The sequence below is a fragment of the Molothrus ater genome, chromosome 26 (genome assembly GCF_012460135.2).
Source record: "Molothrus ater isolate BHLD 08-10-18 breed brown headed cowbird chromosome 26, BPBGC_Mater_1.1, whole genome shotgun sequence".
Taxonomy (NCBI): domain Eukaryota; kingdom Metazoa; phylum Chordata; class Aves; order Passeriformes; family Icteridae; genus Molothrus; species Molothrus ater.
The window spans coordinates 901,748-925,154 of record NC_050503.2 but is presented as its reverse complement, the minus strand read 5'-3'; the positions used below and the strand labels follow the sequence as shown (position 1 = coordinate 925,154).

Below are 23,407 nucleotides of genomic sequence, written 5' to 3'. Positions count from 1 at the left end.
TAGCTTAGGGGGCAGAAGGCACCCAACCCACCCACCTTCCTGAGGATCCCCCTTGCACAATCCTGAATGTGGTGGGCAGTGTCTGTGGCTCATTAAAGGTGAGACAGGAGGAGAAGGGCTGTTGCTCTGATTGTCAGCAGCGTGGGTTCCCCCCAGGTACCCTCCCTGGGCCCCCCTCAGGTGGTCACCTCCAGCAGGCACCAAGAGCTGCACCAGCTGTGCTTTATTGGGGACGGGAGGGGAAGCAGCCCCCTGACAGCCCCTTGGCTATCGGGCTTGTGGGGGGAAGGGGCCTGGATGCAGGTGATGAGGATCCACCGTGGGTGAGGGGGGGATGGCCGTGTCCCCCTGCCCAGTGCCCGTCCCCTGGTGCTACTGCAGCACGGAGCCGGCGGTGAGCTTGCGGGGCAGGGAGGGGCTGAGGGAGGCGAGGGAGGGCCGGGGGGGCAGCCGGGGGTACACACGCTGCAGCACGGCCCGGCGGAACAGGATGTACACCCAGGGGTCCAGGATCTGGTTCCAGGTGACCATGCGGATGTAGATCAGCAGCATCTCCTGCGTGTCCGTGGGCAGCACCTGGGCCTGGCCAGGCAGGTGCTGCAGGACCATCTGCACAATGAAGATCTGGGGGGAGAAGGGGACAAAAGTGTCAGTGGAGGATCCATGAGCTGCTCCAGGATAGGGAAGTGATGAAGGTCAAGGCACTGAGCCCCTGGGAGGAGTCCTGGCCTGGTTTGGGGCACTGCTCTGTCTGTCACCAGGGCCCACTCGGGGTGTAGAGAGGTGGCAGGGGGACACCAGCAGGGGAAGTCTTACCAAAGAGACATCTGCAGATCTGGGACCTCCCTAGCAGGGACATGGAGAGGACACAACCAAAGCTGGGACCTCACTGTGAGGGGTGGGGGACACCAAGCCCCAGAAGTGACACTGGGGGGAGCACACCAAGACTGAGACGCCACAAGGAGGAACAGGAGGAATATGAAGAGCCAGGAGGGACACGGAGGGGTGGTGAGGGGGCACACCAGGACAGAGGCCTCACCAGGAGGGGCATCCAGCAGATGGTGGCGATGATCATGATGCCCACGAGCTGCACCATCATCTCCACCTCGCTGTCCCGGCGCCGCTGCACCGACTCGCGGTCGTGGTAGACGCGGCAGAGCGTGACCACGCTGACGGTGTTGAGGACAAAGGAGAGCAGCACGGAGAGGATGCCCAGCAGTGCAAAGAGCAGGCAGAAGACAACGTCGCCAGTGTCGGGCAGGAGGGTGAGGAAGCACCAGGAGCCGGGGAACTGCAGCGTGTAGCGCCCCAGCCCGAACAGCGGCAACAGTCCCAGCAAGCAGGAGAAGCCCCACACCAGCCCCACGATGGCCCAGGCACGGCGCTTGGAGAGGCTGGTGGAGCGGGAGAAGGGGCGGTTGATGCCCACGAAGCGCTCCCCGGCCATGGTGGCCCCCAGCAGCAGCGGGCACTGCCCGAAGAAGACCATGGAGAAGCCGAGGAAGTTGCAGAGGTGGCAGCCAGGGTCAACCTTGGCCCAGGAGAACTTGGTGAAGTGGTAGGGGATGATGACCGAGGCTGTCACCAGCAGCCCCATGAAGTCTGTGACCACCAGCCCGCAGAGGAAGATGAGGAAGGAGGAGCGGGCCTGGCTGGAGAGCTTGCGGGAGGAGCTGACCAGGACGCAGAGGGCAAAGAGGTTGGAGCAGAGGCCGATGAGGCCGAAGGCCGTGGAGAACCAGGGAGAGGCGATGCTGTTCTGTGCGCTGGCACGGCCATCGCTGGCGTTGAACACCCCGAAGCACGAGGCTGCCCGCCCGGCCGTGCTGCTGTTGGGGGGCTCCATGTCCTGCACCCCCTCCTGCTCCTTCCAGCAGCCTCAGGCCCCGGCCTGGCTCTGCTCCATGGCTGGAGCCTCCCACTGCTGCCGGCACCAATCCCGCCTTGCCCTGCAGGGGGAACAGAGGGAATTTAGGGCTTCTCCCTATGGCCAGGCCCACCCATCATCCATCCTCAGCTTGCAGATATGGGGTCCTCCAGGGGCTGTGGAGAGGGACACCAGGGTGGGACGCCAGCCCATGGAGGAGAACACCCGGGTGGGACCCGGCTCATGCTGCCCCCAGGCGCAGCTGCAGAGGGTGCCGAGGGCTGCAGCCCTCCAGCTGCTGGGATTAACTGTCCTGGGCCTGGAGCCACGTGGGGCTGCAGCCATGAGTCTGAATCCTGGCACAGAGGGTGCTGGGGGAAGCTCAGCATTGACAGCCTGGCTCCTTCCTGCCCCAGGGGGACTCAGCCAGAGATCCCTGGGCCATCACCCTCCATCACAGTGGGGGACACACCCTGAAGGATGCAGGCACAGAGTGGCGGCACCAGGGCATGATCCTGACACTCTGCCCGTCCTTGAGCATAAACCCCTGGCTCATTGTGAAGATGCCCCATTCCTCCAGTGTGCTGGGGAAACCTGAGGTACAGGTTTGAGGCTGTGCTGCAACCCTGGCACTGTGTCCAAACCACAGCCAGTGTGGGTGACAGACCGGCTCTGGCTTCCTGGCATCCCTCACAGTGGGAGCTGTGGGTTTGTCACCAGGACAGGATGTGACAGGGATGGCTGTGGTGGTGGACAGCCTGGTCAGTGCCACTCTGCCTTGCTTGGGCCAGGAAGCATCTGAAAATTATAGAATCATGGGATATCCTGAGTTGGAAGGCACCCACAAGGTTCATCAAGTCCAACTCCTGGTGCTACATGGCTGTGAGCATTGCAAATTAGTCCAGCCTGCAAATGGGATGATGTGGGGCAGGACACAGACATGGCAATAGTGGGGACAACCTGGGGCACAGACCCCCACAGGGACCACACCCCTCCTGCCCTCCTGGGACCCATTTCTCCAGGCTGTGGATGTTCTTGCCACCCCACTTGCCCCAGCCCACCCTCCTGGCTGACATGGTCCTCAGCCCAGTGGCCCCAGTAGAATGCCCAGTGGGATGCCCAGCCCTACCCCAACACATCACCCCTGCAAAGCCCCCACTGCAGTGCTCCTCCCTTGTGCACGGTGGCACTGCCACCTGTCTTCTGTCCCTCACAGAAGTCAAACCTCACACCAACTCTGATCATTGCCTGCCCTGGCTGTTGGTCCATCACTGGCCTGGCTCTGGATCCCCATGCCCTGTCCCTCACCCAGACACCCCTCACTGCCAGCCCCTCTCTGGCCCCTGGTGTGAGGGTGGCCACAGGGCCGGGAGTCCCTGCACACACCCGAGGCAGGCGCTGATCCCACAGCCCGCCCGGGCTGGGATGGGGCCAGGCATTGCAACATCCTCTGGGGCCTCATCTGGTGTCACACGGGGATAAGGACACACAGAGCACCGGCACCCTGCTCCTGCCCCAGCACCCTGCCCGTGCCCCGGGACCTGCAGCCCTGGGGGCAGGGAAAGGGGCCAGGGATGGCAGTGGTGGCTCGGCCCCATCCCTCTCCTGTCCTGTGTGGGGGGCTGGCAGAGCACGCTGGTGAATCACTGTGAGGGTGGGCCTGGCTTTTTCCATGAGCCCAGAGTGAAAACTCGCTGCTGTTTGTTCTCACTGCTCCCCGAGGGACTGCCTCAGCCCCAGAGGCGTCAGCCCTGCAGACACGGGCTGAGGCCTCAGCATGACATTCTGAGACCCTGAGGAGTCACCAGCCTTTCCCATGTCCTCTGAGAGGTGACAAAGTCACCCCTGCCCCCCAGCGGTGCCACGCGAGTGCCTGGTGTGCCAGTCCCACTCCAGCTGTCCCTTGCCACCCACCTGCCCACGCTGCTCTGGGTGCTGTCCCCAACATGTTCCCCTTGTCCCAGGGTGCTCCCTCTGTTCACAGGGGGTCCAAGAGCCCCCCTGCTGTCCCTGTTACCTGGGTGCTCCCAGCCACAGGGTGCTCTTGGCTGCCTCACTGGGGCAGGGAATGACCCCTCCCTACAGTGTCCAGTGGCAGGGGGGTCTCCCTGCAGTGGCACCTTGGCCAGGCAAGGAGGCAGCAGCCCCAGAAGCTCCAAATCCCACCATTCTCCACATCCCCTCCCTGTCCTCCCTGCACCTCCTGCCCTGACAAAAGCACAGCCTGGACCTCACTGGGCCTGGACAGAAACCCTGGGGCTGGGGGGACTCTGAGCTGGGCTCAGGGGCTGAGCACTGGGACCCCCCTGTGCAGAGCTGCCTCAGCTGGACACAGCACTCAGAGGGAGCCAAATATTTACAAGGGGCCACCCAGCAGCTGCAGGGCTGGGAGCGAGGGAGCCTCTTCTGTGCAAGAACACACCAATGCTGCCTCTGGGAAGGGGCTCCTGTGGGGCTGGGGGTCCCCACTTGCCATTTCCCCCCATCACAGGCAGTCACTGCAGGAGGATGCATGTGGGGACAGCAGGTCCTGCAGAAGAGAAATCCTGAGCCCAGGGACTGCCCCCACTGACCCCCTGTGCTCAGGTTTTGGGTTCTGGACCCAGAAAAATGGACGTGCCAGGGAAGCAAGGGTTTGGCAAGGGGTGCTGGGGTAAAATCCTACAGGAGAGGAGCCAGCTCTAAAATGTCCTGCTGGAGGCTGTGAGGCACTGGCAGCGGGGTGTGGGGGGCTCCTGGCAGGTTTGAGTCCTGCTACAGATGCACCAAGGCTGTCCTGCCCCTGCTGGGCACTGCTTCCTGCCCTGGCCACATCCGAGGGGAGGGAGGGAAAGGCAGATGGGGAGTGTGGTAGGCTGCTCCTTATCAGCTTCTGCCCCAGCCTGCTGCTTCCCCAGGCTCCCCCAGGCAGGACTGGGCATGGGCCTGGACAGGGATTGCAAGATCAGGCCGGGGTGGGGGCTGGGACAGGCACCACACACCAGCAAAGGACCCCCAAACCAGACAGCAGTGACTCCCCCCACACCCCATGGTTCCCTCGGCCTGGGCTCTGCCCCTGGATGTGGTGCTGAGCCACAGGGCAGCCGTGCAGAGGATGCTGCAGGGCGTCTGCATTTATCCCTTGTGTTTGTATTTATCCCACTCTCTGCTCGCTGTCCTCTCCAGGCCAATGACCTTCCTGCACGATCCCTTCTGTCTCCTCCCCCTGGTGCAGGGGGTCCCACGGGACACTGTGTCACCTGTCAGCGATGGGTGTGGTCCCACTGCCACCTCCCTCCAGCCTGGGGCTCGGGGTAACAAATCACAGTCGAGGTCATCATCCAGGACAGGAAAGGCCATGGGGATGAGGACTTGGCAGAGCATCAGTGTTCCTCCCTGGACCCACAATAATCACAAGGACCATCTCTTGAAGAAGTTAGCCTGGCCTAGGGCAGAGACATCCCAGGGACTCCCAGGACAGAGGACATTTCTGGGAAGCAGTGACACACGGGGTGGTTCCTGCCAGGCATGGTAACTGTCCTCGCTGGTGTTTTCCCTGTCCCTGCTGTGGCCCAGGGCAGAGGTCCCCAACCTCTTGTCTGACTGGGAAACAGCTGGCACCATCCCCATTCTCCAGGGCCCCGGGGCCGGGCAGGCGGTGGCTGGAGGATCAGCCCGAGTGTCCTGGAGTGCAGAAGCCCTGGGGCACCCGGGCCCCCCGCCCCGCGGCTGCCTCCGCCCGCAGCGCCGCGGCATCTCGAGGGCTTCAAGGCTGCTGGGCCGCCCATTCCGATAGCCCGAAATGGACCCTTCCTTTCCCGGCCCTTTCCTGAGCCTTTCCTCGTCCTTCTCCGGCTCTTCCCAGAGGAGCCAGCGGCACACGGGGGCAGGCGGGGGGGACCCGTCCCGGCGGGGGAGCCCCGAAAGCAAATCCTGGTTCTGACGGGACGCCGAAGATTCCTGACGCGGACCCTCGGTCCCGGGACAGACAGACAGACAGTGGGGGGAGCGGGGTCACCACGTGTCCGTCCCCCACGATGGGGTCTCCGCTTCCCCTCCCTCGAAACGCCCCCGATCCTCTGGGCTGTTGGAGGAGCCGAGCGCCCCAGGAGCCGCTGGAGACCCGACCGTCCTACACAGCCCCCAGAGCCCCGCCGAGCCATCCCGGCGGTCTGTCCGCCCATCCCCGTCTCTGTCCGTCCATCCCAGCCTTCGGGCCTCTTTGTCCCTTGGCCCCGAATCTCTCGCCCCCGTCCAACGCCTCCCTCCCCGCGCGGACCCGAGCCCTACCTCGCAGCCGGCGGGACCCACCCGGCTCGGCTCGGCTCGGCTCAGCCCGGCCCGGCTCGGCTCGGCTCGGCTCGGCTCGGCTCAGCCCGGTTCGGCTCAGCCCGGCTCGGCTCGGCTCGGCTCGGCTCAGCCCGGCCCGGCTCGGCTCAGCCCGGCTCGGCTCGGCTCGGCTCGGCTCAGCCCGGCCCGGCTCGGCTCAGCCCGGCCCGGCTCGGCTCTGCCGCGGGGCGGGGGAAGGGCCGGGCTCGCCGCGCCCCCCGGAACCGGCCCCGTCCCTCTCCGCTCCCTCCCTGCTCGGGACGGGCCTTCAGGCGGGGGTGGCCCCCGACCCCATCGCCCCCGCTCCGGGCAGCGCCCCCCGGTGCAGCCCCCCCGGTGCCGGCGCCCGGAGCCCCCCTGGCGGAGGCACCCGCGGCTGGGTCCGCTCGGGGCTGCGCTCCCGCCCCGTTACTCACTCGTTTACTCGGGCGAGTCCCTGGGAGGCGGGGGTGGGTGCTCCGGCCGTGCCGCCCCCGGCGGGACCCGCACCGCGGTGGGGTCCAACAGAGGGGGCGTCCCCCCGAGCCCCGCAGCCACCCCGGACCCGAGCGGGGAGAGGCGGCGGCTCCGGGCGCTGGGGTGGCCGAGGGCTGAGGTCCCTGGGTGCTCCCGCAGCCCCGGCCGTCCCCGCCCTGCCGGATTCGCCTCCCGGGGCTTTTCCCAGCCCGGCAGCTCCGAGCTCGGGATGTCGCTGCGCTGTCCAAACCCGAGACCAGCTGGGGTGGCACGTCCCCAGGCAGCGTTCCCTCCCTCCCCTGCTCTCAGGAGCGACAGCCTCCATCGCTGCTGCTCGTGCTCCGCCGAGGAGGGCAGAGCTCGGCCCTGGCCTTGGAGCTGGGAGCGCCTGGGTCCGCGGGGGACACCCCGAGCGAGCAAGGGGCACAGCGGCTCCGCGCTCAGCTGGATGCCCGGCAGGTTTTCCTGGCCCCGGCTCGGCAGTGAGGGACTGCAGAGCCCATCATCCCACCAGCCCTTGGGCTGGAGCAAAGATTGTGGCAGCGAGAGCCCCGGCGGAAGGCCCGTGGAGCTGGATCGCAGCTGGCCCCGAGTGCCGGGACAGGAGCGGCCCCGCCGGCAGCGGAACGCGGGGCTCGGCAGCCGCTGCTGCCCCAGGTGGGGCCGGGTGTGCCCGGGAGAGCTGAGCCCATCACGGATGATGGGACACGGGGCAGCTCCACCGACTGCCCCGCCCGGGCACCACCCGGCCGAGCCGCTGCGTGCCCTGTTTGTCCCGAAACGCGGGGGAGATGAGGACTGGGAGGAGCACTGAGAGCAGCCAGGTCAGGGAAAAGCCGTCAGGGGCTTCAGCCGGATCCAGATTCTGATCTGGCCCCAGCACATGCCTGGAGGCTGCAGCAGCTCTCGGGGCTCAGGCTCCTGCGGCCCCATCCAGGGCCTGCAGTCAGACGTGCAGGGAAACGCCGTGCCTGGAAGAGGACATGGACCCTGTTCCAGCTGGAGATACAGTGGGACGGTTTTGGGGGAGCTCCCCCACCTCTGTGTGTGCCCAAGAGGGAAAAGGATGGGCTGTGGGGAGGGAGGCTCTGCCTGGCAGCTGAGCAGGGAGAGCACCAACCACCAGTTTTGGGGTTTGGGTTTTTTTCCCCGTTTCCTCCTCCCTGGCCAGGCCTTCACTCACTTCCTGCGCCGAGCCCCAAACCCCCCCTGCACAGGGAGCAGCAGGAAATAACTGCCAGGAAGGAGAGGCCAGGGAACGTGTCCGGTGCAGGCCCTGGGGATGTCCGGCGGGATGGGGAGGGGGTACCCATGTGCAGGACAGGTCCCCCCCCATCTGCAGGCAGGCCAAGCCCCACAAGTGTGGGTGACCAGGGCAGGATCAGGAGCCCCCTGAGCACCAGCATCCATGGTGGCTCTGCAGCAGAGCCAGGGGCAGGACAAGGCAACTTCCCTGAGCCATGGGGCAGCCCCCAAGGGCTTGGATGCCCCTGCACAGCAGGCTTGCCTCTGTCCTACTGCTGGGGGACCTGGGCAGACCCCTAAGTCCCTGCACCATGGGCCTGTACTGGGGAGACAGTGGATGCAGGTAGGAAATGGTCTCTTGGTGAAGCCAGGGCAGAGGTTTCCTGCACTCCTGGGCACTACTCACCAGCACCTCATCCTGCCTGCCTGAACAGGCATACACCCTGGGGTTTGGGAGCTTGTGGGGATGGAGCCATGTGGGGTGATCCCAGAAGAGTGTGGCTGTGCCCTTGGTCATCATCTGGTGGGACCAACACCAGCCAGTCCCAGCTCAACCCTGAAGTGCCCCTAAGGTGCCCAAAACCCATCTGAACATCATTAGAGGCCCTCAGGAACTCCCACCTCATCAACAGGATACTGGGGACTGCAACTGCTTCTTGCCCAGGGCAGGGAGAGCCTCAAAGGCATGGCGTGGGAGGGACTGCAGGCTCTGGAATCCGGATTTTCCCCTGTAAGGAAATATCTCAACCAGCATGCCTCTCCTCTGCTCCACCAGAGCAGGCGCCGTGCAGCACTAAAGCCTCCCATGCCCCAGCCAGGACTGAGGGATGTGGCAGTGCTCCCAGGCTGGGAAGTCAGATCCCATGGGAGGACATGCCAGGAATGGGCCCCCTCTATGAAGCAGGACACAGGGCAGGGCTGAGCTGGTGCAGTCAAGGGCCCTGTGACTCCAGCTGGGGAGCAGCAGCTGGACTGGTAAAGGGAGATGCTGGGATTGGGAGGAGGCTGGAGTGGGCCAAGGAGCACAGGGGCTGACTCTGTGGGGTGGGGTGAGGACACCCAGCCCAAGCACTACCCAGTCCCCAGGGGAGTTCCCAGTGTGGCACTGGCTGGTGATGTCATCATGCAGGAGCACTGGGGGTGCCCATGCCCAGGATCTCATGGCTAAAACAACCCTTATTTTATTTATACCAAAGTCTCAGTGTTCTTCATGATAAATGCAAGGACAGAGAAAAACCTCAGGAATGTGCCCAGCGCTGGGCCGGGCCTTGGGGCCATGCATAGAGCAGTGTCTGTGCCATGGGATGAGGCCCTGCCAGGTGTCCGAGGGTGCTGAGCCTCACCGGCGGTACCGGTAACGCTTGAAGTGGAACCAGAGCTGGAAGATGCCATTGGCAAACTGGCAGCGGAAGCCGTGGCGGTGGGAATACTCCCACTCCCTGTTGACAATCTTGAAGGCGATGTCCTCGTAGGGTGGCCCCGCATGGAAGCGCAGGATGGCGAAGTCCTTGTTGTCCTGGCAGGCCTCCAGGAAGTACTCGGGTGTCGAGCGCTTGTCAATGAGGTCGGGGTAGAAGATGTTGAACTTATAGCCCTGCACAATCTTGGGCGGGGGGTTGTCGAAGTCGTAGTGGGTCTGGTTGTACTTGTTCCACTCGAAGCCTGTGTGCACGCGGTTGAAGAAGCGGGGCTTGCGGGGCCGGTACTTGTCAGCCCACAGGTAGGCCTTGCCCGTGAGTGGCATCTCCACGCTGAACTGCGCCTCGTCCGCGCCCATGCCCTCCTTGGCCTTGCGGAAGAAGATGTCATCGGTGCTCTCAGAAGCGTCACCTATAGGGGAGGAGAAGGGACATCAGGTTCTGCAGTGCCAGGCCAGGCCTGGCCCATGCAATGTTGCTCCAAGGCACGCAGAGAGAAGGAGCTGCTGTGCAGAGCATGCAGAACTGCATACGGGAATGCACGGGCTGCCCTGTGGGCTCTGCCCGGGCACTGGGCTGAGTTGTGCTGGAAAACTCAACCAAAACACCCCTCCTGCCTGTCTGCACCCAAACACCTTGGTGGTATTGAGGGAGGTCTCCCAGGGAGCACCAGCAGCCTGAGCACCATTTCAGCTCTGTGTGCCTGACTAAGATCCAGCTCTTGCTCTTCCTGAGGACAGTGTCCACTCCAGTCCTGCACCCCAAATCACTGCACACCCCCATGCTGGGCAAGCTGCCCTGGGGCTCACCTGTCACCTGGAGCTGCTGGCGCAGGAGCAGCAGCCGGTGCGTGTCCTCCTCAGCCTCCAGCACGTGGGCGTCGAAGGGCAGCTCGTTGGGGCCCAGCAGCCGGGGGCTGTACTTGCCCGCGTCATAATCATCCAGGCTCTGCTGGATCAGATCCTCCTCCATCAGCACGGCCTCCCCCTCTGCCTCTCCCTTGGCCTCTGTGTCCTGCTCTGCCTCTGGCTCTGAGGATGGCCCTGGCTGTGCCTCCAGGCTCTCCTCGGGATCCAGCCTGCATGGAAGGGAGAAGAGAGGACTGGACGGGGATGGTACCCTCGCTGGCTGCTCACCTGAGCTCTGCCTCGGGAAGGGTGAGGGCACAAGACTGCCTTTGTGCCCGGGGACAGGCCCAGGTGTTTGCTCACCTGTCACTGGGGGAAGCCGGCTCCCGCTTGATGATGGGGAAGAGTGGTTCGCTCTCCACACCCTGCTCCTGCTTCAGCTTGTACAGCTTCTGACGCAGCACGTCCTGGTGCCGCTCCCGCAACCTGAGAGAGGAGAGGAGCTGTTGGGTCCTACCCAGCAGAACCACCTCACTCCCACTGCCCAAAGCTTTGACACCACCTCCATGGGCAGAAACCTGCCAGGCTTGGATGGCTTTGGGCTGAATAAGCCCCAGTTCACTTCCTTCTTGGAGACCTCACTAAACATCACCACTGCAGAAAAGGGCCTGTGTGTCCTGCCCTGCTCCCCTCTTGGAAATCAGCCATCTCAGAAAACACAGAACACCCTCCCCTATTTCCTCCTCCAGTTGGGTTTATGCCTTCCCAGCTCTGCCCACTGCAGGGTCTGCACTGCTGCCACTCTGCTCTCACCTGGCCCGAGCCATGTAAGCCTTCAGCTGCTGCAGGAGGCTCTCCCAGTACCCGATGTCCAGGTTGGGCCCTCCTGCCCGGATCTTGCTCTCGATGCCCTGGTACAGAGCTTGCAGCTGGTTGTACGTCTTCCCCTTGAACACCGACTGTACATCTGAGCTGACCGAGGCATTGACACCATCCCGACGCTCCCCTGGACAGGCGAGGGCAGCCGGTCAGTGTCCAGGCACCCAGCTGCACCCATCCCACTTCTGCTGACAGCAGGAGGCTGGGCCCCAGCCAGGGACAGCTGCCAGAGCCACAGCCTGCATCCAGCAGGTCTGAGAGAGCCCTTCTGAGCCTGAGCACACAGGGTGACCCCAACACCCACACCAGGCTCTGCTCACCTGGTCCTCCTTTCCCAGAGGCCTCCAGCTTGCGGAGCTTGGCTATCTCATCCTCTGTGATGATGGTCATGTCCCTCCAGAAGTCCACGTTCTTTCCTTGCTCCAGCTCCATGTACACCTGCAGGCAGAAGATACATCAGGCACCTGCTCCACACCAGAGGCAGGAGAGCAGAGCTGGTAGAGAAGCCCTGAGCCCAGGCAGAAGGCCAGCAGAGCAGGCACCTGGATGTCCTCCACCAGGTCCTCCATGTCAGAGACAGTCAAGCCGTTGAGGAAGGTGTAGGGCTCATGCATCTCCACAGCCAGGTCATCGTCCTCTGCGCTGATGTACTTGGCCAGAAGATCGATGGGTTTTGCCCTCCCATCCCGAATCCGGATCTTAGACCTGGCGAAGGGACAGTGGGGGACAGTGAGCAGTGTCATCCTCTGCTCCCTGCCAGGCCTGGCTCTGAGCAGGTGCACACCTACCTCAGCTTGGCCTGCTGCAGGTGGAAGTTGTCCTCCTGCTCTTCCCAGGTTTTGAAGTGCTCTGCCTCCTTCTCCCGCTGCAGCATCTCCAGCTCCTGCTCCCTCATGGCTTTTTCCCGCTCCCGCTCCAGGCGCAGCTGCTTCACCTGCCCAGGTGACAGAGCTGTGAGGCCACTGTGGATGGGCCCCTGTGCAGACACCACAGACCCCTGTTCAAGGACACAGCCACGACATGACCTGTCCCTGAGTGGCCTTGGCTCCTGCCAGCCCTGTGTGAGACAGGGGACACAGGCACAACTGAGTGCCTCAATGTCGTAACCTGGCATTGTCCTCCTCAGCACCTCCTGAGCTCCTGGGCTCAAACCTAAGGGAAGAGGTTTCTCATCCTGGAATAGCAGAAGCCAAGGTTCTATGGCCCTCACAATCCTACAGACTGGACACACCCAGGAGAAGAAAATGGGGCCTTCCCAGTGAGAACCAGGGCTCTCCGTCAGACAGTGACATGGAAAGGACATCTTATCCCACCTTCTGCAGCTCCAGGCGATTGTCCTCCTGGATTCGCTTGTTCCTCTCCTTCAGGTCCTTCTCGTCCAGATGGCTGATCCCTTTCTTTTCCAGTGCCTTAAACAGAATGGCCAAGGGGAGCTGTGGAACCCAAGGACCTCCACGGCCCCTTGCTGTCCAACAAATGCTACTCCCTTCACCTGTTTCTGGTGCTCCAGTGAGGTCTGATGCTGGTGAAAGTCCCTAAATCACTCAAACACCACTCCTGAGCCCCTCAGCAAACCCAGGCTCAGCCCACATAGCCCATGCGGCCTGGTGAGGGTGAGTGCCAGGACAACAGTACCAGGGAATCATGAGGGAAAGGGACCTAAAAGATCATCTCATTCGACCCCTGCCATGACAGGGACACCTCCCACTGTCCCAGGCTGCTCCCAGCCCTGTCCAGCCTGGCCTTGGGCACTGCCAGGGATGCAGGGGCAGCCCCAGCTGCTCTGGGCACCCTGTGCCAGGGCCTGCCCACCCTGCCAGGGAACAATTCCTGATTGCCAAGATCCCATCCAGCCCTGCCCTCTGGCAGAAGCCATTCCCTGTGTCCTGTCCCTCCATCCCTTATCAAGTTCCTCTGCAGCTCTCCTGGAGCCTTTGTAGCCACTGGCAGGAGCTCTAAGGTCTCCCCAGAGCCTCCTCTTCTCCAGAGAACCTTCTCTTTTCCCTAACCCTGAACACCCCCAGCTCTCTGTCATTCCTATAGCAGAAGTGCAGCATCTCCATTACCATCTCCACATCCCTGACTCAGTAAATGGTGCCCAGCACTCAGCCTGCAGCTCCCAGCAGCTCCAGGACCCTCTCCCGTTCTCCACCCATCTTCTGGTCTCCTCACCCTGGATACAGACCCCACCTGAGGCACAGATCCCCCTGGCTGCCCCTGCCTGTTTCATTTGGCTGCAGGGCCAGGGCAGAGCTCACCTTGCTCCAGATGAACGTGCCCAGCAGGTTGTTGTCCCCAAAGGGATTGTCGGTGTTGGTGTAGCCCATGTACTCCTCACCCCAGCCCATCTTCTCCCGCTTCTTTCTCTCCTTGGCCTCCTTCTTGGCCAACCTCCGTGCCCGCTTCTCCTCGGGCGTCTCCAGGGCCTTCATCAGAGCCGCCTGTTTCTTCTTCTCCTCCCTCAGCCTCAGCCGCTCCTGCAGGCTCAGCTGCTGCCCCGGCTCCTCCCGGCCGCGGGGCCGCGGTGGGGAGGGGGAGCTGACGGAGGACACGGAGGATTTGGATCCATCTCTCCTGCGACGCCGCTCCCGGCTCCGCGCTGCCCTGTCCCGCCCGCGCTCCGGGCTGGAGCCGGAGGAGCGGCCCCGGGACCGTGAGCGGGACCGTGAGCGCTGTTTCCTCCGGTCCTTACGGCGCCGCTCCCGGCTGCGGCTTCTTTTCTTCTTTTTCCATTTCTGTCTCTCATCGCTGGACTCCGAGCTGGGGGCGCATAGTCGGGCTTCAGCGGGAGGAGGGCACGGCCGTGCCGGGCACGGGTGAGGCCGGCCCAGCACCGGCGCCACCGGCAGCACCGAGACAGCGAGGGGTACCTGCATCCCCCCCCCGACCGCACCCGGTACCACCTGCACCCCCACCCCTGACCGCCCCCGGTACCTGCATCCCCACCCCTGACTGTCCCCGGTACCTGCACCCCCACCCCTGACCGCCCCCGGTATCTGCATCTCCCACCCCTGACTACTCCTGGTACCTGCACCCCCCATCTCGACCGCCCCAGGCCGGTGTCACGAACAGCGCTCGGGGCCGCCCGCCCGCCCCGAGTCCCCGGCCCTTCACGAGACCGGCAGGGCCGAGCTCCCTCTCCCGTCCCCGGCCGGGCCCGGCGGTGCGGACAGGGCCGGTTGGGGCCGCACGGGCCCCGGCACGCCAGCCCCGCTGCCCCGGGCCCGCTTCCGCACAGCCACGGCGCGGCCGCTCCGGGCGAGGCGCGCACTCACCCCGAGCTCGGCTCCCGGCGTCGGCCCCGACTCCGACTCCGACTCCGGCTCCGGCTCTTGCTCCGGCTGCGGTATCGCCGCCCGTGGCTCCCGGACCGCGAGCGCCTTTCCCGGTCCCGATCCCGATCCTTATCCTTGCCCCGGTCCCGGTCCCGGTCCCGGTCCCGGTCCCGGTCCCGGTCCCGGTCCCGTTCCTTGTCCCGGTCCCGTTCCTTTTCCCGATCCCGCTCCCGCTCCGAGCGGCCGCCTCGGCCCGGGCTGCGCGACCCGGAGCCCATCGGCAGCGGCGGCTCCGCCCCGGGGCCTCGTGGGGCCTCAGCTCACCAGGCTGCCCCGCCGCCCGCCTGTGCCCGTCCCGCCCCAGCAGCGGCCCCAGCAGCGGCCCCGGCGCGGGCAGGCGGCTGGCGGGCAGCCCTGGGCGGGGGCGGGGCCTGGCCCATCCCCGCCGTTGCCGGCCCGGCCGTACCCGCGGCGCACACAGAGGGAGGCGGAGGGCGCGGAGCTCAGCACAGACTGCGGAACGCTTTATGGAGCGGGTACAGAGCTCTGGAAACGGGCTCCCCGGAGAAGGAGGGGAAAAACCCTCAAAACAACTGAGAAAAGAAAAGCAGGCCCAGGCCTCGAGCCTCCGGAGCAGAGGCAGGATCGCGCCCCAACAGCGGCGTCCCCGTCCGGCCGCGCCCCCTCCGCCGGACATGGACACACGGTGGGACATGGACACGCGGGGGATCAGCGACATCCGCGGGGACAGCCACCGGACAGACTTGGCGGGGTAGCCATGGACAGAAACCCCCTCAGCCATGACCTGGCTGTCTCCTTGTCCATTTGGGAAGCGCTGGAGCAGTGGCTGGCAATGAGGAGGGGAATGCGGGGCCCTATGGAATCCTGCAAACGCCTCTGCCCGCCTTGGACCGAGGCCTGTGAGTGCTCTGGCTTCACTAAAACGCTCCCCACCATGCAATTCCAGCACACATGGCCGGGGATTCAAACGCTGCATCCCCTGTGCGCCCGTTGAGGGTCTCTGCAAGCTCCTGGGTTTGCCCCCAGAGCCTTTACAGGAGCCTGACTGCAAACTCAAGGACAGAGATGCCCATTTTCTCCTGGCAGGGAGAGCTCACCCGCAGCCCCAGCTCCAGGCAGTGGTCAGGGCACGTCCCACAGTCTGAGATCCCACCTGGGACCGTGGGACAGCAGTGGCACAGACCTGTGTGGGAAGGGGCTGTCCTGTGGGATCAAATCTCAGAGTACAGGACTTGTGGTGCCTCCTTTAATGGTGGAGAGCCTGGACAGCACCTGCTGGGTCATTAAAGGGAGCCTGGCTCAGAACAGCACCTCAAGCCCAGAATGAGCTGAGGTGCAGATGGAGGAACACTCAGAGCAAGGATGCTCTCTCCTATGGGCAAGTGCTGTTCCTGCCCAGGCAGCAGGACATGCTCCAGAGCTTCTGCTGCTCCCCTGCAGTGCCATGCACAGGGGGCCAAGAATGAGCTCTAAAATCCAAGGTCCTTCCAGCCTCCCTGGGAAGCAGTTCCCCAGCACTGGGAGCTGCTGGCACAGGAGGTGACAGCAGGGATTGTGCCAGCCTGAACAGGGGCAGTTTCCATTTCAAATCAACATCTGTTTACAGGAAGGTTCCTCCTTGTCCCCTTGACAAAGCTGTTCTAAGCCTTTGCCTGTCCTCTTACAGGACCACCCCAGCCCATCCAGACCTGCTCCAAAGGGTCCAGCATTACAGAATGGCACAAGGATCATCTCAAAAAGGGAAGACAATTCTTTGAATTGAATGAACATGGTGCAGGAGCTCTGGGTTCACCCCCTCTCAGGACCCAAGCACAGCTCCAGCTCACAAAGCTCATTCTCTGGGACACTCCCTGCACACACCAAGCAGCTTTAGAGACCCCCTAGAAATGAGGGGAAGAAATAAAATCTCCACCAATGATGCTTGAACCACCTCAAAAAAGATGCTTGATTTCAGGTGGCTGGAAAGTCCCGATGAGGCCAAACCCTCCAGCCCCTGACTGAGGTGGTCCCAGGGCAGGGGCCTGGCTCAGAACAGCTGAAGCCCACCCTGGTTCCCCCCCAGAGTCCCCTCCTCCAGCACAGCACCCAACAGCAGCAGCTGCAGCAGGGATGTGGCTCCCTCTGGCCGTTCTACACACACTGCTGGAGGAAAAAGACGTTGAATTTTTAGCTTTTTAAAGCCCCTTGCCTTGAGCCCAAAGGCAGGTGAGGCTGTAGGTATTGCATGGCTCCATTCCCCTCCACCAACCCCTGAGCCCCCCAGCCTGCAGAGCCCCCTTGGTGCCACAGGAAAGTGGGATGGGACTGGAGCTGCAGCTGGGAGAACGAGCTGCCAAGCAGTGACAGAAAGGGGAGAGTTTCTCAAGAGACTTTTGATAGACTATTTGGTAAATACATGGATACATGAACAGCAGCAACTTGCACAATCCCCCGACTGTGCTTCCAAGAAGCACAACTCACAGCCTTCTGCATCTACAGGCAGGGAAGGGAAGTCCAGGTCCTGTATTCTGGGCAAGAAAAAAACATCAATTCCTGAAGATTCTCACTAAGTTCAGTACAGTACAGAAGGAAGAGCTTCCCATCAGCCCAGCTACCTTCTGGGACCCAACATAACCACTCCTGAGTGCTGCTGTGAAGAGATTGTGGGGGCTGAGGCCTGAGAGGAGGGTCCCGCTTCCCCACCCCTCTAGCTGGAATCCCAAGGACAGTGAAGATTGTAAAGGGAATAAAGAGACTCTTTCTCAAGCGAGGTTCATAAAGCACACAAACAAGACCTGTCTCCCTCTGGTCTAAAGGACTTCCTGTTTTCTCTCTGGGAGATGAGGACAGGATTGCTGGATTCCAGACTATGCTATGATATGTGTCCTGCTGATGGATGAGCCTGAGCACTACCCCCGACATCAAATTCTCTCACCTGTAGCCCACAGCCCTTGCAAAGCAAACCCTCTCACCCACAGCAGGGATTTCCAGCAGCAGATGCGACCCCAGGCAGCACCCCAGTCACCCAGCTTTCTGTCCAAGAGTCCGTGAGCACAGCAGTGCTGGCACAATTCCGTGGCAGAGCCAGGCTCCCATTGCTGCCTCCAGGGACTGGACGTGCCCTTGTGTCCCTGCCTGCCCTGCGGGGCAGAGGGGACGTGTGAGCCCAGTGTCCGTGACCCCAGGGTACACCCACGAGCACGTGAGGGGCTGAGTGGCTCCAGGAGGATGCAGGGTCTGGACAAGCCCCACGTGGGGTGGGCAGAGTGGGGAAATTGCCCTCCAGCGTGGCCGGGCTCAGGAGGTGCCCAGTTCCATCTGTCCGTGCCTGTGGGGCTGGAGCAGGCGGTGGCCACTTGGATGAGGTGTGGACTCCAAGCACAGAGGGAGGGGTGGCAGCAGTGCAGCACAGAGGGAGCTGGAACCCATCAGGACTTCGGGGAGAGCTGAGGAGTCCACGTCACTGTCACCAGGAACTGTGTGCTGGCCCGCACGGTGTCACAGACAGGAGAAGTCACTAGAGAGTTTAGATCCAAGTGAAATGGCATGGCTGCTTTGGACTATGGTAACATGGGAGCAATTCTATTCCATGGCCTTTAATACATTTCATTTTCATAGCACCTTTCATCCCAGGGTTTAAGTGCTGTAACGGAAGCAGGTACTGTGCACCCATTAGCACGGGGGAAACCGAGGCACAGAGTGGTTTAGTGATTTGCCTTGGGCCACTTGGAAAAACCGTGGCAGTGTCTGGACAGCCTTAAACCTCCTGACTCCCTCAGCTGGTGAGACCACACTGCTGCCTCACATGAAGCCACTCCGCTCCCTGCCCTCCCCAGCAACGTGCTCCTACCCATTCTTCGGTGAAGTCTCATGCTCCTTTTTGATGCACAAATATATGACCAAAAAAAAAAACCAGAAAGAAAAAAGAAAAAAAAAAAAGTGCAGTAAACTAAATGTTTAAAAAAGCACATTTGTGCTGTCTCTGTGCAAAGATAAAAGAAATAAATACATGATTAAAAAATTAAAAAGGTTCACAGTATCACACATGGATAGGTAGCTATGGTAGTGCACATCTGGAAAACACTGTGTTACTACCCAGGATTCTCTACACCCAGCTAGAATTCTCTGCTGGGAGCTGCGGGTGAGAGGGTGGTTTCTTTGCTGCCCACGTCTGGGGTGAGTAGAAATACATGGTTATAGTTTTGCTCCATTCTGAAACAGAGTGCCCGGGATCCTGCAGTGCAGCAATACTGGTGTCAGCAAGCTCTTCCCCATCCCACTGGAATGGCTGCATCAACGAAAAGGGAACACATCGACCTGCAGAGGGAATCGCTGCTCTCTGGGACTTCTGTGTCTGCATAGAGATTACTGCAAAAGGCAGAGAGAACAGAGTCACAGAATCATGGAATCATTAGGGTGGGAAAAGATCTCCAAGAATACCAAATTCAGCATTAGCCCAGCACCACCACCATGTTCACCACTAACCCATGTCCCCAAGTGCCACAGCCACATGTCATTTGAACACTTCAAGGGATACTGACACCACCACTGCCCTGGGCAGGCTGTTCAACCTGACAACCCCTTTTCAGTCAAGACATTTTACCAAATATCCAACCTAAACCTCCCCTAGCACAGTTTGAGGCTGTTTCCTCTTCTGTCCCTTGTTCCCTGGGAGCAGAACCTGACTCCCCCCTGGCTGTCCCCTCCTGTCAGGGAGTTGTGGAGAGCGAGGTCCCCCTGAGCCTCCTTTTCTCCAGGCTGAGCCCCCCCAGCTGCTCCTCATCACACTTGTGTTCCAGCCCCTTCCGCATGTCCACTCACTTCTCTGGACATGCCCCAGCCCCTCCATATCTTTCTGGTTGTGAGAGGAAAGAGGATCAACCCCTGAGCACCAGTGCCCACATCAGTCAGGGCTCTGTCCCGCCAACTTCCCAGCACAACCAGAGGCTGTTCTACATCCTCCAGAAATGGCAACATGTCTGGGAAACCTGAGCTCCCCAAAGTTTTTCCTGCACCAAACAACTGGGAATGAGCCACAGCCCCTGCTGAGCAGGCCAGGGCTCTGCCAGCACAGAGCTGACCTGAGAGGCAGCCGGGCTCTGCCGCAGCCATGCAGGAGCCCCACGCTGCCACAGGCCGCGCTGACCCTGCAGGGGGAGCACAAACTGCGAGCCCGACACAGCGGGCACCCACACACGGCTCTTGGACACTTACTGTATCGCTCTCCTCATCGGAGACAGAGTGCAGCTGAGTGCTATAGTGGAGCGGGGAGTAAACCCAACTCCTCTCGTCTGTCGGCTGCCAGAGTGGCCAGAGACGGCAGGGAGAATGCAGGGAGAGCAGCAGCAGAGCAGGGAGCAAAGGAGAGAAGAGGAAAAAATAAAAGGAGAAAATAAAAAGAGCAGGAAACAATACAGTAAGAACAGCTGTCCACCTGGAGGGAGAGCACTGAGCCCAGAGGCAGCTCTCAGCAGAGGAGCCCTCCTCATCCTCAGCACACACCAGCTCCCTGCCAACTGGGACAGGGGACCTGTGCCAGCTGCAGTGGGGGTGGCACACCCTCTCCTCTCATAGGGACAGAGTTTTAGAGCTTTTGAGATGTCAGGGAAACCTCAGCTCCCAGCCATGGCATCATCCTGGCTGCAGAGAAACTGAGAGATCTGGGAAGTGACTTACCTAAGAACAGTGACAGCTCCTGGCTCCTGCTACCTGCTCTCACCCTCCCATTTCCAGAGACCTGTGCATGCTACAAACTGATATCCAGGAGGGCTTTTACAGGGAAACTGGATTTGTTTGTTGTGCCTTCCTCCTTCTCTGCAGAAGGCAGTGGAGCTGGGGTGAGACCATGGAGGATGGTGGCCACAGAAAGGAAACAGTTATTGCTGAGATTTTGGGGACAGTGGGGTGATGGGAACAAGTACAACACAGGAGGCAAAACACAACGGGACCCTGGAAAGAATGAGGGGAAGGAGGTGTGCCTTGAGGGACAGTTATCAAAGCACTGGGCACTGTTGTGAGAAGACACACACTGCTGCCTACACAGCACAGATTCAAGGGCTGGTCTCTGCTGCCAGTGTTCCCAGGGGTCCCCCATTTACATTGCAAACAGGCTCTTTTGTCTCCAGAGGAGCTCCCACAGAGAAGAAACTGCCCCCTTTGACCCAGCCTGGCATTTGCAAAGGAAGACAGTGCAGACCTGGGTGTTTGGAAGAAGCCTGCAGTGTTCCCAGCCCAGGAACTGAGCGTGACAGTCTACAATGTACAAGGAACTAAAAGAAGCCAGAGAAGCTTTGAAGCACTGGGCTCCACATGCTGAACCCCACAGTAACTGCAGCTCCATTAGAAGAGACTGCTGGGAGGAAGGAAGGCTGAGAAGCCACTGTCTGGAGCTTCTCACAGGGCTCTGTCAGAGGTACAGGAAACCTCCCCACCACATCAAGCTTGTCCCACATCCTCTTTTTCATCCATGATGGTTTGTCCATCCTGACTGAATCACATGCTCCAGCCAGTTTCTTTCAGAACCTTTTAGGAGCTTGGATGCATGCAGGGAGCTGCAGGAGATAAAACAGCACCCAGTGCTTGGCATTACCCCTCCCGGTGCCAGAGCAGCCAAACCCAGCTGAGGCGCAGGAGGGGCTGCAGGAGGAGTTGCCTGTTTGCCCAGCAGCACCTTCCTCATGCCATCAGCAACAGCCAGGGGCACATTCCTGCCCCTGCTTCCCCATGCACCCTGCCTGTAACCCAAATGGGAGCACCAGGCTGCACCAGCAGCAGCACTGCCACCACCCCCTGGGGACAGCAGCTCTCCCAAAGCATGAGAAGCTAAATGCTAAACCCCAGAGCAATCTCAGCTCTAGATTCAGCCCCTAAAAGCTCAAATGCCTCCCTGCATCTTTTGGAAAGGAAAATCCTGCCTGCTCACAGAACACCTTCAGTGAGGAGGGAGCACACTGGTGATGCTGAGAAGGGCTGGAGAGCTGAAACCAGCCCTAACTCAGTACCAGCACCTGCCTCATTTGGTTAATGAGATGCTCCCCACAAACTAAAACAGTTCTGTTTGCTACTGGAGTTTTAGAACCTTCAAAACATCTTAATGGTGTCTTTAAAACCCTCCTCCTGGGCTGAGGGAGCTGAGCCTGACATCACCTATGGAGGCCCTGGTGCCTCTCTGGCCAGATCTGGTACTAAGAATCATAGAGCAGTTTGGGATGGAAGACCACCCAGTATCCCCCCTTGCCATGGGCAGGGACACCTTCCACTATCCCAGGCTGCTTCAAGCCCATCCAGTCTGACCTTGGACATTTCCAGAGAGAGGGCAACTACAGGTTCTCTGGGTACCCTGTGCCAGGGCCTCACTGCTCTCAGTTTTTCCAAGGGCTGGGTGACACTACAGCCCATCCCAGGATAGGAGCTGTGTCACCACTCTGCAGAAAAGGGACAGAGCTCATGATTCTCTCAGATCCTACAAGGAGATCCACTGGTGTAATTTCAATATGCTTCCCCCATTTCTGCTGGGCTGGTTCCTAATGCCCACTCAATCCAGAGCCCCAGCCATTGAGAGAAATGGGATGCTGGCCCCAGTGTTTCAAAGCTGCAGCTCTGCTCCCCTACATGCTGTGCTGGTGTGGTCACTTACAATCCCAGAGGAATGCGAGGTAGTTCGGAGTCTGCGCTGGCGGGGAGAGTAAATCCAGTACCTCCCATCTGTGAACTGAGTGGCCCCAGGACAAGTGAGGTGAGAAAGGAAACAGAGGAAAAAAAGGGTGATGTGAAAGAGAGGATGAAAGAGAAAGCAAAAAACAAGGGGTTGGGCAACTCCAGGCCTGAACGGGTGAGCAGGTGGGAAAGCCGTGCAGGGAAGAGCGGCGCCCAGGCCCTGCCACACTCTGCACTTTTATTCCCTGGGGATAAACAGGAGAATGAAGAGCTCTCCAGAAGCAGACTTCAGTCATCAGACCACAGTCTCCTGGGACTGGGCAAATCCTCCTCTGCACACACCATCCCTTCACCCACCACTGCCCCTGAGTGCTCCTGCAGGAGCAGCTGTGGTGCTACTTGAGCGTACGCGTGCAGCCTCACCTGAGCTCCAGCTCAAGTGCTTTTCCAAGGAGAGCGCCCATGGGAACTCAAATCAGCTTTTCCCTTCATCCCAGCAGTGAAAAACACTCCACAGCACACGACACACATTTAATGCAAAACTCAGACTCAGATGAAGTATGAAATGCTGATGAGCAGTCACACTCTCTGTGAACACACTCTGCAGAATTTTCTCGTGGAGAGAGGTGCCCCTCAAGCTGGGGGCAGTCCATACGCCCAGGGACAGGGAGGAAGAGCAGCTGACCCTCACCCACCAGAAGACACTTGCCAGGGGAGCAGGCAGGATCTGCCTGCACACAGCTGCCATCCACAGGCAAGGAGAGGGCAGTGTTAGAGGAGCCGTTTGCATTTTGAACAGCATGCATCCAACCCCAAACAAGCTGTAAAACAGGGCTGATTCCTTCCACAGCTCCCACAAGCCTCAGAGCGACTCGGCAATGAGTGAGCAGCTCTGCAGCAGAGTCACAAGAGTCCAGGGGAAGGCCAATGCTGCATTTTAGTTTAGCCTGAAGGAGCCCATTGCATGGGCTCAGGTTGTCTCCAGCACCACAGAACTAACAGCAACAAGTCCGAGCAGGGAGGAGCCGAGCACCTCTTTTAATGAGGGTTCCAGTGCCCAGGCACAAGAGAGAGCTCAGCTCTCACGGGACAGGCACTCAGCTGTGCTCTGGGAATCCATGGGACAGGTACATGTTGCTAAAAAACCTCTTCTCTGGTCTGCAGGAGTTGCTCAGCCATTGTGGGAGCTGAGTGAGGACCAGCGCCAGGCTCCACGGCACTCTGCTGCCAACCACCAACTTACTCCCTGGCTCAGCACTAGACTCCCACTGCATCACCTAATGCAGCCTGCAGGGAAAGGAAAAGCCGGAGTTCACCAGAGCCCAGGGTCGCCCTCTGCAACCACCTCCCTTTGGCTCTAGGCCATGCTTGTGTCAGGAAAGCAGCCAAGGTCTCTGGCTGAGAAAAAAAAACCTCTCTGTAGCGCCCACATCACCTTGGCTTGTCCCAGGAGCA

At 61.0% G+C, this 23,407-nt stretch overlaps 3 protein-coding genes across 9 annotated transcripts in view; all 3 read right to left on the bottom strand.

Annotated features, from left to right (window-relative positions):
- Positions 1 to 208: 208 nt before the first annotated feature.
- Positions 209 to 6,168, bottom strand: TBXA2R (thromboxane A2 receptor). Its single transcript, XM_036399518.2, has 3 exons — positions 6,137 to 6,168; positions 1,040 to 1,949; positions 209 to 624 (listed from the first exon to the last, which is right to left on the bottom strand). The coding sequence occupies exons 2-3, from the start codon at positions 1,844 to 1,846 to the stop codon at positions 373 to 375; spliced, it is 1,059 nt and encodes a 352-aa protein (XP_036255411.1). The 5' UTR covers positions 1,847 to 1,949; positions 6,137 to 6,168; the 3' UTR covers positions 209 to 372.
- A 2,873-nt stretch (positions 6,169 to 9,041) lies between these two features.
- CACTIN (cactin, spliceosome C complex subunit) lies at positions 9,042 to 14,626 on the bottom strand. 2 transcript variants are annotated; one of them, XM_036399191.2, is made up of 10 exons: positions 14,297 to 14,626; positions 13,280 to 13,781; positions 12,335 to 12,430; positions 11,810 to 11,955; positions 11,564 to 11,726; positions 11,342 to 11,459; positions 10,956 to 11,148; positions 10,506 to 10,628; positions 10,104 to 10,396; positions 9,042 to 9,706 (listed from the first exon to the last, which is right to left on the bottom strand). In XM_036399191.2, exons 1-10 carry the CDS (start codon positions 14,572 to 14,574, stop codon positions 9,216 to 9,218), a joined length of 2,403 nt encoding a protein of 800 aa, XP_036255084.1. In that variant the 5' UTR covers positions 14,575 to 14,626; the 3' UTR covers positions 9,042 to 9,215. The 2 variants fall into 2 exon arrangements, with proteins under 2 accessions (XP_036255084.1, XP_036255085.1); XM_036399192.2 differs by having other exon boundaries at positions 10,104 to 10,372; positions 14,297 to 14,625.
- A 2,045-nt stretch (positions 14,627 to 16,671) lies between these two features.
- Positions 16,672 to 23,407, bottom strand: part of PIP5K1C (phosphatidylinositol-4-phosphate 5-kinase type 1 gamma) — a 52,810-nt gene continuing 46,074 nt past the window's right edge. For 4 of the 6 annotated variants that reach the window (XM_036399193.2, XM_036399195.2, XM_036399196.2 and 1 more), the window contains 2 exons: positions 19,511 to 19,594; positions 16,672 to 18,664 (listed from right to left, as the gene is read on the bottom strand). In XM_036399193.2, coding sequence (XP_036255086.1) covers positions 18,662 to 18,664; positions 19,511 to 19,594 — 87 coding nt within the window. In that variant the 3' untranslated portion in view covers positions 16,672 to 18,661. Of the gene's footprint in view, positions 18,665 to 19,510; positions 19,595 to 22,468; positions 23,240 to 23,407 lie in introns of those variants that run through there. The other 2 variants (XM_036399199.2, XM_036399198.1) reach the window with 2 other exon arrangements.

What these genes read in the sequence shown, in the direction of transcription:
- TBXA2R (XM_036399518.2), bottom strand. Translation starts at nt 1,846, where the DNA reads ATGGAGCCCCCCAACAGCAGCACGGCCGGGCGGGCAGCCTCGTGCTTC. An exon ending in TCTGCTGGATGCCCCTCCTG is followed by an intron (nt 625 to 1,039) that starts GTGAGGCCTCTG and finishes TTCTCCCCCCAG; the next exon opens with ATCTTCATTGTGCAGATGGT.
- CACTIN (XM_036399191.2), bottom strand. Translation starts at nt 14,574, where the DNA reads ATGGGCTCCGGGTCGCGCAGCCCGGGCCGAGGCGGCCGCTCGGAGCGG. An exon ending in CTGCAGCAGGCCAAGCTGAG is followed by an intron (nt 11,727 to 11,809) that starts GTAGGTGTGCAC and finishes TCCCTTCGCCAG; the next exon opens with GTCTAAGATCCGGATTCGGG. An exon ending in ACCTGGTGGAGGACATCCAG is followed by an intron (nt 11,460 to 11,563) that starts GTGCCTGCTCTG and finishes TTCTGCCTGCAG; the next exon opens with GTGTACATGGAGCTGGAGCA.